This window comes from Gymnogyps californianus, chromosome 10, assembly GCF_018139145.2.
Source record: "Gymnogyps californianus isolate 813 chromosome 10, ASM1813914v2, whole genome shotgun sequence".
Lineage (NCBI taxonomy): Eukaryota > Metazoa > Chordata > Aves > Accipitriformes > Cathartidae > Gymnogyps > Gymnogyps californianus.
This window is the reverse complement of record NC_059480.1, coordinates 27649131-27662591: the sequence shown is the minus strand read 5'-3', so window position 1 is coordinate 27662591 and position 13461 is coordinate 27649131. Positions and strand designations below refer to the sequence as shown.

General features: G+C 40.5%; 1 protein-coding gene across 1 annotated transcript in view; it reads left to right on the top strand.

Moving 5' to 3' along the window:
• The window catches only part of RSRC1 (arginine and serine rich coiled-coil 1), a 169596-nt gene that overhangs the window by 125832 nt on the left and 30303 nt on the right, over positions 1-13461 (top strand). The window contains exon 7 of the mRNA XM_050902803.1: positions 9881-9991. Coding sequence (XP_050758760.1) covers positions 9881-9991 — 111 coding nt within the window. The remainder of the gene's footprint in view (positions 1-9880; positions 9992-13461) is intronic.

The window sequence follows — 13461 nt, the reverse complement described above, 5'->3', positions numbered from 1 at the left end:
TGAAAGAGAATAGGTGATTGCACCTCGGGCTATGTTCTGCGCCTAATGACTCCTCCAAAGGCAGATTTATGAAGAAAAAATTAACTTTGAATGAGGATTGAATTGGCCCTGACAGTCTGATAGACTGTGACACAGATTCTGTGGCAAAACAGACGTAGCCCTAATTGATTATCAATATTTTAAGCAAAGTGATGAAAATAAGCATTAAGTGATGAGAAAGGCAGTCTTAATACAGTAGGCAGTAACCGGGATACGGAAGGTCTTTGGGGAGGTCGGCCCTGCTTGCCGGTCCTGCATTTTATCTGTCAGTCCTTACCTTTTGCTTCCCAACACCCCTTGTCCCTTTTCAGGGTATTTTTTCCTTACAGATTTCTGACCAGCATGTTAATATTCTCGACAAGGATGTACGTGCTCCCCTCTCCCTAGAGAAGTTTGTTTAATATTTAACCCGTTTTGACTTAAGAATAACTTCTGCTATTTTGCGGTGTGCAGGTTTACATGATTTTGGATATTCTCTCTTTTAATGCTGTACTTTCTCATCGCCCTGTGTCGTTTATATCCAGCAGGCTCGCCACAAACGACATTTTGAAAATGGTAACAATTAATAAAAGAAAAATTGGCTGGTTGGCGTTAAAGGATTTATCTTCACAAATGTATTGGTTATACCCAACGTTAGAACAAGAGGAAGAAAACATTTGGGTTTTGCTTGTGTGTTTTTGAGGCGAGTCCCACGTTACTAGATATATCTTCTACCAAAAATATGTTTAGTATTCTGGAAAACCCGCGCGGCTGCTAGCAGACAGACGCTCACTAGCTGCGCCGTAGTGGGAGACATTACACCAAAGTAAGGAAATACTTTCCAAAATCACTACGGGAAGGGAATTGAGCAGGAATGCTGCTAAAGGGGGGAAAAATAAAGCGCAGCACGCCCCTACGCCAGGAGGAATGGGTGGGATAACTTCTCCCTGCCAAACGCGGTGCTGGGTGTCCTCCCCAGGGAGAGCGGAGAAGCTTAAACCGAAGAGGTTTGTGCGTACGGGCAATTGGTAACGGCGACCCACAGAGCTGGGGAAGGGAGCAGCGAGCTCCTGCACCCACCGTCACGCTCGGGCATCTCCAATATCTGTAATTACAGTCAGTGGTATAATTAAATTACGCGTAATACTTTGGACAGCGATGACAGGAACTCCTCATGTTTGGGTATCGTGACGTATTACTCGGCTGCCGTGTAATTAGGGCGGGCGGTGCTAAATGAAGCCGTCGTGGCAGGCTTAGGGGACCCTGATCCGTTGATGAACTGGAGAAGTGGCCACCTGAATGTTTGTGCTATTTAAATTTGGGGGGAATGTTATTTTAGCACGGACTAAGAAGACAAAAATGTAGAAAAATGGCATAAAGCTGGTACGATGAAAAGGCGTGTGGTGTTGTCACTTCTGGTTTTGAACTAACAGCTACTGGACTCTGCTCCTTCTCTGTTCCTGTCTGAGGAAATATCTGAGAAAGTTGTTGTTTTGAATTTGTGTTGGAATTTTTTTGGATGTATAATAGATAACTTTGCATGTCAGTATATGAATATTCAGCAGAGAGGATCTCCACAAGCCTTGATAAATTTAATATACTAGAGGAAAATAGCATGTAAATTAAATAAGGCCTTGTAAATTAATAATGGATTATACTTGTATTTTTATATGTGAGCTGACTGAATATTTTATAAGTGCAAAAAAGTTTGTGTTTAAAAAAAACAGTTAAGTCTTTCTGATTAGCATCGTGGATGGCTTGGCTATATTTTAGATGTAATGTCCGTATGTGTTTTTTGAGTTTGTCTGCTTTCTTTTCCCCAAATACTTCTTTAAATGTATAGCCTGCACTTTTAAGTTTGAAAAGTTGGAAAGTCCACAATTATGTTGATCCCACCCCCCCCCCAAATGACTTGCGCTTTGCAGTTGGTGGGTGTTCTGACATTCCTCTTTTTTTTTTTTTTTTAATTTTACCAGTAAAACGAATTGCATCCCAGTGCGAGGCCAAGCCTCTTCCGTGCACCTTCCGTGCTTCTCCCACGGCAGTGGGAGAGGGCTGTGCTGCGGGGGCTCTTCCATGAGCCCGGGCCACGCTTTCTGAAATGCCTTTTGCACCCCCAAAACAGCACTTGCCCTACTTCTACCTTGAAATAATTCACATTCTTCTGATTTCTTTTAATTAGCATCTTTGCTTGACACAATTTTACCTTGGCACAGCGCAAGGCTGGTCAGGATTAAAGCATCACTCCAGACATGCGATGCATCTGTCGGGGAACAGCTCTCTGCTTCCCAAACCCCGAGTGCTTCCACCACCCCAGGGGTTCAGTCCCGCACCCCGGGAGGGTGTGAGCACCGGCCGTCACTGATGGAGGCGCTGGACCGCAGTGGAGCATCCTACTCCGGCGCCGTATCTTGCTCCCAAACAATCTTATTTACGTAGAGCGTAGGTATGGCTTTTACCAAAATTGAAGTGTAGCCATGCAGAGCACAAGAGGGAATGTCATGCCCGGCAATACTCTCCAGCATGGCTCTTTTGAGGAAATAAAAGTAATTCAAATTACTTTAGAATATAATTACCTCAAATGGACTTTAGCCAGGAAGCCATGCACGTTGCTCACTGACCTTGTGCAGAAGCAGCACTTAACGAAGGCACAAGGCGGCACGGCTCGTCCCGCTCGCCGGGAGCAGCACCGGAGGCACCCACGACCGGGGGGAAGCTGGTCCCCGTCCCACCCCGGCTGCCATCGGGGTTTTCCCTTTTTAGCAAGGGGCTGAGTCGCTCCTCTGCTCCCTCCAGGTAGGTCGGGGCACTCGGGACCCACACGCTGAGGCCACAGGGCCATATACCCAGTGACTTCTGAAGCAGTACCCACAAGCAGTGAACAGGTCTGCATTCACGTGTACAAAAATATTAACGCAGACGAACACTGTGGTTATCTACAGCTGAGAAATTGATAGTGAAGGCCTGGGGAAAATCATAATCTCTCGCTGTATTGCAAAATACATGAAGAGAAACTGCTGCGATTTTAAATTGAAGTTCGTTTTTGCTGCTGTTAATCTTCCATTTTTCTCATACTCAATAATTAAGAGAAAATAATATTATACATATGTTATAGGACTTTGTCTTGTCTCTGTGGCTTGGGAGACATGTTTCTCATAGAACTAACTGTAGCAGTAATGATGATATCCATATATTGAGTCTTTACAAAAGCATTGAAAACCACTAGTTTTAGCGGCTTTCAAGCGGAGACGGGCTGATGCACATCGTTTATGCTATTTAGAAGATGATTTATTTGTGAAGACCATTTGTTTTCTCTCTCTCTCTTTTTTTTTTTTCCTGGAAAAGCTTCTTTTTTTTTTTTCTATCAGATGTAGTCTCCAAAGAGATTGTTCCAACATTTCCTGTTAGCATAATGTCATGCAGTAAGACAGCATGTTTTAATACAGAATCTATTGATTTTTGCAGCGTGTTTTTGTACATCTTGGTGGTAAGCTAAAGGTGACCATTGCTTCCCAGTGCCACGTGAACTGATTAGAAAGTTAAAAGTATTAGCAGGGCTAAGTGACCAGCAAAGAAAATGTATTGTTAGTAGAATTAACCAGTTATAGCTTAACAGTATAGTTAAAAAAGTACTTTTTGTCCAATAATGAGCAATTCATTTTAAGATATTTTAGGTTTTTTTTTAATTTCAGTATGTAGCATTAGGCAAAGAAAAAACTTGAAACCATGTTTGCACACACCATAATTTTAACCGTTTAAACTATTTCCTAGATACAGACCGTTGTTAGACCAGTGATTTTAGGGATTCTGACAGAACTCTACTGCGAAACCTCATGAAAATAGGGGTTGAAATACTTGGTTCTGAAAACACGGGGCTGCTCAGGCACCAGTCCGCTTCTGCCTGCTCCTTCCCACGTGCGCACGATGCGTCTCCTCAATAACACTCATTTGTTTCTCTGAGTTACCACTTGCACACAGGGCATTTTGAGACCTTAACTGCCTTCACCTTGCTCTCTTGCTGTGCTCAAGGATGCAGCACAAGCAAGTGCGAGCGTATGTTACCGTTCTTCGTAGAGGGAAGATCTACTCCGTTCCCGACGTGCATCCCATGCTGTGCTCGCCCACCACGTGAGCAGGTTGCTGTACCTGTTTGCTCGTGGTGATAGGCCATCCTGGGGCAGCGCGCACTGGGGATGAGATGCTCCGCTACCACACTCTGCTGGGTCCTCGCTGGTTTGGCTGAACTTCAGGAGTTCAAAATAGCCAGAACCCTGTCAAAGTTACCATCGCGGACGGTCTAGCCACTTGAAATACTGTGTCGCCATTTAAAATACGCACGTTGCAATTCTGGGACAATACTGACCATTTCCACGCTAACAGTTCATCTAATAACGCATTTGTCCTTCTACCTTAGTGAAGTGGACAGTGTAAAGTTGATGCAGTTGTCCCCTGCGATGACTTGAGGCATCCTGCCCATGCTTCAAGCTCCCATGTTGGAGCATGACAGCAGCTGGAAGTTGGTGGAGTAAAACTCTTTTAAAGAGGTGGTCTTGAAGTTATTTGGAAAATACGGGATGCAGCGGATGGAAAGAAATGCAAGGGTATTGTTAGGATTTAAGAGTTTGGTTGAAGTTGCATGTGTTGCACTCGGGAACTTGTTCAAATTATTAATACGCTAATTTGCATTTCACCAAATTTTGGTATTTTGTTTTTCCTTTGTGCAGTGTCATTAAGCTGGGCATTTCAAAATCATTTATCTCATTTTTGTTGTTAGAAGCATGATCATTTCAATTTTGAAAAGGAGTAGAAAAAGTACTTTTGCTCCTGTTCATAAATGTTGTTTTTCACTCCACCTTGAAAATTGTCAGGCTCATTGGCGACCATCCTTTTTCTTTAATCATAGTACCAAGAGCTTTTGATTAGAGAAATTTTTGTCGGGCTTTAATGCGCCTATTATCTGCGGAGATGACCCTAATCTTAGTTGGCTGAACAACTCGCTTCTTCAAAGCCGTGTAGGGTACGGTGGAACTTGGTATTGGACAACAAAATAGTAATTGAACCTCAGGTTCTTCTGAGGCTTCCCTGAGCTTCCTGGGCACCCGGAGTCTCCCATGCTCTGTCACTGTAACGAAGTGCTGCACCACGTAGGGTGTTTTCATGTTCTCATTATCAATTATCATCAATGTGACTATTTGCGTAACTATTTATGCAAACTTGAAGTTAAATAGTTATGAGGGAAGTCTGGTTGATTTCAGTAGGCTCTGAATGAAGCACGCTAATTAGATAATGCCTTGAGATGTGTCTTTGGAAGAGAGAAGGCACCAAGTAGTGGTGTAACTGTTAAATGTCAAATATGCAAGTCATAACATGTTGGTAAGGAAATAAGATCATTTTTAAGGTTTTGAGCTTGAAATATTTTTCAAAACCTATGAGATTGTTCATTCTTTTCTTTCTGTCCTTTCTTTCAGTTTCTTTTTCCTTTCTTGGTTTTTGTTTTTCACTAAAAAATGATCAAATTATAGGAGAACAGAAAACATGTCACACGATGTAGGAGGGACATAGATTATTAAATGCTTGTAGTTTATTAAAATACTTTTATCAAGTTTCTGAAGTTGAGAGGGTGTTCCTTGGGAGACTTTCTTTTCTATAACAGAGTAACTATTTAGAGGGAAGAGGGCTCTGAATTAATAGAATTAGTTAGGAAGAAAATTAAAGAGGGAAATCTAGATGAGTATATAAAGTTTGGGTGGGAAAATGGACAGGAACCTGAAACTCGATGTGAGTGAAGATTTGGTACATGAGCAAGTAGAGTCTGCTTGAATGGCAGAGTGTCTGAGCATAAACCTGAAAATTTCTGCAAAATATCCGTAACACCAAGTGTGGGATAATTCACGGCGTCTACAGATAAAGTTGGTAAAGCTGTGCTGATTTACACCAGCTGGTATTATGGCCCAGTGTTTCTCTACGGCTCCCAAATTGCTCTTCTTTGTTCTCGTATTTAATTTCTGATGTCTCATTCCATCTCCAAAAGTTTACAGTCAGCCTATAGATCATATCAAGGAGACACAGAAACACCTACCCTCTCCCTTTCCCAAACTGGAGAGTATACAAAATCATCCACTCCTCTTTCTCCTTCTTTTTCTTTTTTCTTTTTCTTCTTATTTTTCTTTTTCTTCTTCTCTTTTCTTTTTCTTCTTCTCTTCTTTTTCTTCTCCTTCTTTTTCTTCTCTTCTTCTTTCTTCTCTTCTTCTTCTTCTTTTCTCCCCACTTTTTAGCATAAGCCAAAGATCAGCTGGCATTGCAGGTCTGCATTGAACGGGTTAAAGCAAGGCAAAGGAGTGGACCTGGTTCATCCCTCCGATCGTGGCCCCAGGGAATTACCTACCTTTCATTGATCCACAGTTGTTGATCTGTACACAATAATTGCTTCTCAACAGGAACCAGAGTTACAGGTCTGGCAGGCAACCTGCATTTCCATTAGGGAGCTCTCCGCTCGGACTGGCAGCAGCCTCCACCGCTCCCCAAAATCCGTGGCAGTTGCGTTTGCTCCTTCAGAGAGGGCTGTGATGCCGGGTGGGTTTGCCAGCTCGGGCTTGAGCCGCTTCTAGTTACGTGGTTATCAGGTATGGAAGGCAGGTGAAATGAAGCTGACCAAAGAGCTAGTCTGAGTTTCAAAACACATTAGCATATTCAGATTTAGGATGTTAGCACATCTGGAAGCATGAAGGGTGTTTTGGTTTTAGTTTGGGTTTTTTTCATAACAGAGAAGGTACTTAATGTAGCTCAGTTTTAATTAAATGTTAGTGCCTGTGTTGTAACTTAGCAATATTGTTCCACTTCTGCATTGCGTTTATTTGTCTGAGTCTCATGTCCATACTCTTTGCTCGTAGTTTATTCTCACTGCAAAGATAGGATTTATTTCTTCTGCCTTTGTGCTGCATCCAGCACAACGAGCCGCTGATCCCAGCCAGGCCGGAACAAGCGCTTCTATCGGGCACACCTGGAAATGACGGAAATTCTCTTTCACCCTGTTATACTTGCATTAATAGTCCACTAGCTGCTAGCAAATGCCTGCATTTCACAACTTTATTATTTTGGTATAGGTAAACATCTCAAACATCTTCCGCATGTCATTTTCCCATCCTTCAGAGAAAAGAAAAAAAAAAAAAAAAATCAATAGAATTGTAATTTTATCTGGGGTTGGATGAGCTCTTAAATGCTGCAAGCTCGAGCACCTCTTTATTTATTTATTTTATATTTTAGAAAGCTTTGTAAGCAGCCAGGCTTTTGTCATGCTAGCTGTTTATCCATGCAGGAAGCCCAGTTTCAGGAGCAATCTCAGCACTCCAACTACCTGGATCAATTAAAACCAGACTTTTGCTGAAGTGACTTCTTTGATCTGCTGGGGGTGATAAGCAGCTGTCTGTCCTCCTCCGGCTTAAGGAAAGTGCATTGCAGGGGAACTGAATTCTCTTCCAAATATCAGGTTTTTTAAATGCTTTTAAGTGTAAGTGGCCAGCATGGGCTGTCTGTGGTCTTGCACACCCTAAAATGTGGGGTAAGGACATAGCAGTCCACAGAACAGAGAGGCTGTGTAATGTTTTAGAATAAGTTGTAAGGACCTTTTAATGTTGTTTAATTGCAACTTGATTTGATCAAAATAAATCTCAGTTTTTAATGATGCTTTGCCAGTGAATAATGACAGAAAATTTAAAATATTTTACAAGAATTATTAGCATTAAATTCTTAAGGCAACACATGGCTTCAGTGACTTCTGTTGGTTGTAATGGACGGTGCCCTATAACCTCAGAGACTTACTGCTCTGTAGATTTATGGGGTAAGTTAAATTGATGTTAATGAGCAATTTTGTGTAGAGAATTGTCCTCATGATACTTCCTAAATTGCTACATTGTCCATATAATTAACCAGGACTTGAAAGGACAGCTCTGTTTCAGCTAGCAGAAGTTTTAACTATAGTTACAAGGGTTGGAAATAGGCAATTTAAAGTTAACAAATACAAAATAGAAATTTAGTCACGGACCAGCAACGTCTTTCCTGTGTGTTTTAATATTTTTTTGCCTCGGATAACCATTGAGATATCCAATGAATTGTTCCTGTGCAGCAACAAATCGGTGAGGAAGAACAAAGTAGCATAGTGGAATAGATAAATCAAATTTAGGCATGGTAGTTTATTGAATCTAAATTGTGCCCAGTTGGCCCAAGAGCTATATAAGCAATCCATCTTGTGTTGATAATGGAGGTTCTTGAAATCCACCTGATGTTTGCATTATTAAATTTCAGCCTAATGAGCTCTGCTAATACATATTGAAGACAGTTGTAAGGAGTAGAATGTGAATCTGAGCGGGATAATTTGAAAGAAACATAAGCTGAGCATTTTACATGACTCAAGGGGTATATCTACAATTACACATATAACCAAAATTGAATTTAAATGGAATTTCTATTATCCTTGTCCTTTTACCAAGGAGAATAAAGTGTAAATGAAGTAAAAGTCTTTAGAGTTACTAGCAGTTTGTTTTTATTATCTAATCGAATAGATTCTTGTAATGATCTTCACTGGCAGAAAAGTTTTAATATTTCATTACTTTAAATGTTGTCTAAATATGTATAAAAGCATGTAAATGGAAACAGATGTCTACGTAATTACTTCTATCATTTCGTAACACCACTGTTTAAGTTGGCTGTTTTCAGAAGGTGTAGCTGCTGGCTGCAAAAGGGCACCAGGGTCGGAAAGCCCCTTTCGCACCCCGCTCCTGAACTGAATTTTGTTTTCATAAATTATTGGTTGATTCAGTAGGTGATAGGACTAAGCATCTGCAAAACTGAATAAGCGTTTGCTATTTGTGCCACAGTTTCCAGGGATTTTATTACGTAAGAAGGCCTGGTTTAAATTCTACATTCTGTTTCTTTTTGGTTCTTTTCCTTTTGACACGGTGATACTTTTTAAAACTTAATATTTCATCAAGTATAATGCTATTAGAGACTTATTCTCACTTAGTTCACTCATCAGGCAGTGAGATGGCAATAAAAGAGAATGGCTCCTTTGAGACATTAATGCTTTGGAATAAATGATGTGCTAGAACAGAAATTTAATTAATTTACAGAGTATATTGATAGTCCCTTGTTACTGTGCTGTATATTTTTAATCTTCTTTAACATCTGTAGTAAAGTGTTTGAAAACCCCTGCAGTTGAGCAACTAGTAGATAATTAAGTAATAAGGGAAGAGGTTTCTAGAGGGAAAAAGATTCTTTTTAAAGAATACTGTCATAACATGAATAAAGTACTGCTGCTATGATTTGCAGTGAAGAGAAAATTGTATACTACCTAATTTAATACTAAGTAATCGGTATTTGACTCCTATTTTAAATGCTATCTGCAACTCTGCACCCCTGAAAGTATTGTTTTGTTTCTCTTTTATCCTCAAAAGAGGTCTTATGGATTACTCACTATGGTAGCAAATCTTTTTTTAAATGCACTGCATTTGTTTCTTTATAGTTCGGTTTGGGGGCAAGCAGGGTGGGGAGATTTGTGTTTAAGAAAATAAATTCTTAAAAGTTTTACTTAACAAAAAATGAATGCAGAGATTTGTATTGAACTAATATTGCATGCAAAAATTACCCTCCATAATACCATTTATGCTGTTGTCTTAACTGTAGTAATATCTTTAAAGAAAATACATTGAGAACCAAATTCTGTTCTTTCATGCACATCAACTTCGTTGTGGGACCTGCAAAAAGGAATCTGAAATTGGGAAACTGGGTTTAACCCCCCAGGAAATGTTGTTTGGCAAGAGAAATTAACTAATTATAAAATTTATTGTTATATTTCTTTTCTTTTTAGCTAAAGCAGATGAAGCATTAAAGGCTAAAGAGAGAAGTGAAGAAGAAGCAAAGAAAAGAAAGGAAGAAGGTAATACTTTTTTTTTTTTCCCCACTAACAAACTAAAATCCAGTAAGTCAGAAGCCGTTATTTTTAAGGGACCAAGTTCCAGTGGGGCTGCGTGATTTTCTTACAAGGGCATCTGAAACCGAGATGGCCAGCCTGCCGCTCCTTTGGTTCACCACAGCTTTCTGCTCATGACCTGTAAGATTAACAAGAACTGCTAAATGCACCAGAAATTTCAACCAGATTTTAAAAAATATTTTAGCTGCCATTAAAACAACCTAATTATTTGAGACAAAGTTATATGTTAAGACCTTATGACCAGCCAATACCACTGGTTTGTGTGCTGGCTATATTGCTTGATTAAAACAGTGAGTGCAGCAGTTAATTTTGTCTGTGTATGTAGTCTGTATGGTGTCATGAAGTGAGCTAATCTTGTTTCTTGACGAAATTTGGTGCACTGAAAGCTGGCAGGATCTGAGCTGTTTTCCTTTGCAATACAGTAGGTGGAAAGTTAATGTATAACGCCTGGATAATTAAAACAAATGTCTTTTGCTTGTATGTCGGTGAGTAATGGGAAGAGACATTTTCAACAGTGTGATGAAGCCGCTGCAAACGATCTAAGGAGCCTCAAAGTTTCTCACTTCAGCTGTGATAGACATCCCTGTCTCAGAGAAAATATCTCAGTTGTTGAAATTAAAATCAATCATTTAACTGTCTGTGACATCCATTATATTTTGCATTGACTTCAACATAAAAAAATACAGTGAAGGTCTTCACTTCCTTGCAGTGGTTTTACTCTAGAAATACATGTTGTCACACCTTGGTCACTGTAGTGAACTTTCTCTTCAGCATATTTGATTTAAATGATGATAGGTTTCAGTTTGTAACTGTTATTTAATACACTGAAAAAGCTCCGTGTAAATGTGTGCCTGATTCTCCCTGCCCTGTGCCCCTCGTCTGCCTACCTGGGATTGCATGGCTGTTCACTCAATTTTTTAACCACCCAATAAACAGGACCTAGGTTTGAGGGTGGTGTAAAGTTCGAGGAGATCATGTATTTTTCAGAGCTGGCCTTTTGATGGATTCATTTACTATGAAAATCAGTGTTGTGCCCAAATATCAATCATATTTTGCTTAGGGCCAGGACGTCGTATATGGAGGAGAGTGATATGAAGTAAAGCTGTTTAGAACAGCTTGAGATATTTCTAATTCCCAATGTGATATGGTAACAAAATCATTAGGCTACACCAAACCAGGACAAGTCATGCGAAAGAAGAGGTAGTAGGTTGCTTGAGTATGTAGCAAATGGAAGAAAACACCTAAAGGGGACGGTAGCGATGTTTACAATTTTACTATGCCATCTCCTCCAGGCTTTCCAAAACATCATCTTTCTTTCCGGTCTCTCTCATCTTATTGGGATGTCTCCTGTCTGCCCTCTCTTTTCCTATCTGAGCACGCCAAGTTGAACTTCAAGGTAAAGATAGGAACTTTAATTTTGCATCTGTCGTGCCTTCATCTCTTCTCATCTCACCTATGCCATCCAGGTACCAGAGCCTGATTCTCCTTCCGCACACGCTGTGTTTAACCCCCACTACACTGCCTTCTATTTAAGAATGCCACCAAGAATTCCTGATGACAAGATTCCTCCTTATCCTGCTTTGACACTCTTATTTTCCAGGAAACCTTCCTAATGACCAAGCGGTCTCAGACCGCTCAAATCTCTGCTTGCATTTCTTTCCCTGAATTGCCATTCCATATCTTGGTCTGAGCTGCTGCAGTCCTTTAGGGCTCCAAAGGCTCTGAGCTTTATGGAAATCTTTTACATATTTATTTGATTTTGGAACAGGTAGGTAGCAAGATTTTTGGATGAGGAAAATACATCCTACCCGTTTCCATGTTGCCATCTCTTCTTAGGTGCTGACTTCAGGTGCCGTTTCTTTGGTTACAATCAAATTTTGCCAATTTTCTTCCTTACCCATTTTTTCTTTAGCTGGAACTCCGGCCTCAATAATTTCTGAAGGCAATTTAAAGCTTATTTGCACTTCAGATACACCCAAGCTTCTTTAAATCCTCATGTGTGAATGAGAAAATTAAGTATACTTTGCCGGTCTGATTCAGCTGGTTGCTATCCGACAGGATTTATACGTTTTTACATGATTTCCCACCCCCTGTTTGTTTCTGGATTTAGATGTCCTTAATAAGCTCCAAACTGTGCGACTTACAGTGAAGTATGCTAAGTATGTATTTCAAAACTCTAATGTAATCTTTATTAAAAATTCATGTGATTGATTCCCTTCATCTGTTTTTGCTTTTGGTTGGGTTTTTTTTTTTTTCCCCAAAAATAGTTGAAAAAATTTGTTTTGCATTATCAGGTAAATCCAAAGCAACTAGCATGTACTGACTGCTTAAAAAAACCAATCCAGAAATCCCCAAATTCGCACATCTAACAGTGGAGGAAGTTGCCACCTCTGGGTCTTCAGTTTAATCCTGTTCTAGCACAATTTTACCGGCTTTATGAGATAATGCTTTATTCGGTGCTAACCACTGGCCACCTATTAGGCTCAACTTCAGAGGACTGGTTAATTTGGCAGTCAGCTTTCACTCGTACCAAGTTCCTGGTAATTATGGGCTTATTTTGTTCCTGACAAAGTTGTAGCTGCTGGCCCTGCGCAGTTTTAGGTATAACGTTCAGGTCTTGCTGAGTATCTTGTACCCGAAGCCCCTGCTGTGCTTGACAAAAATGGAAAATACCATGTAATTATCTTTGAAAAATTTGAACTAATCAATTGCATTTCGTTCTCTGTGTGAAAGAGGTTGGAGGTGTTCACATTTAATAAACTTTTAGCTTAATGATGTTTAAAAAACAGTGAAATGGATGCTAAGCTTTTTTTCACTTCAAAGAGTATTGGGCAATCGTTACATCTGAAGGAAGCACTTTCTTTTATGTTAATTTTCTAATTATATTATCTGGGGTACACTGCGAGAACTTATTATGATAGACACATTGATGCTCCTGCATCCCATCTAAATGGGATGGATCCAGGAGTATCCCCCAAATCGGTATTGCCACCGCTGCACCGGCGGATTCGCCCAGCCCAGCAGCGACCGCAGGAGAGCCTCTCGCTCCTGCTGCCCGTGGGGCACGCACTTGGCGGGCTTGTTAGAGATTAAAGCTAAATTGGGAGCAGTTCAGAAGCGTCTCAAGTAAAAGTTGATAACACAGGTTCACGGACAACCGCAACTTCAAAGCAGAGTGTTTGTTCCTCCTGCTTGTCCTGCAAGCTGAGCAGTGCGCTGCAGGTGGCTCAATGCCTTTGAAGCCGATGGGGTTTACTGAAGCTACATCGGGAGTGTATTAAGCTCTCAGCATAGCTCTTTAAATAGACGGTTGGCTATGAAAGAGGTCTTTTTGTCTGTAGGACAGGAATCCAGGACGCTTTAAATAAAAAACTCCCAAGTTTGGAATGACAGCACTTCAGAGCTGTGATGCCCTGATGCAGCCGAGCGTGACGACTCCTCGAATACTTCGCAACTTA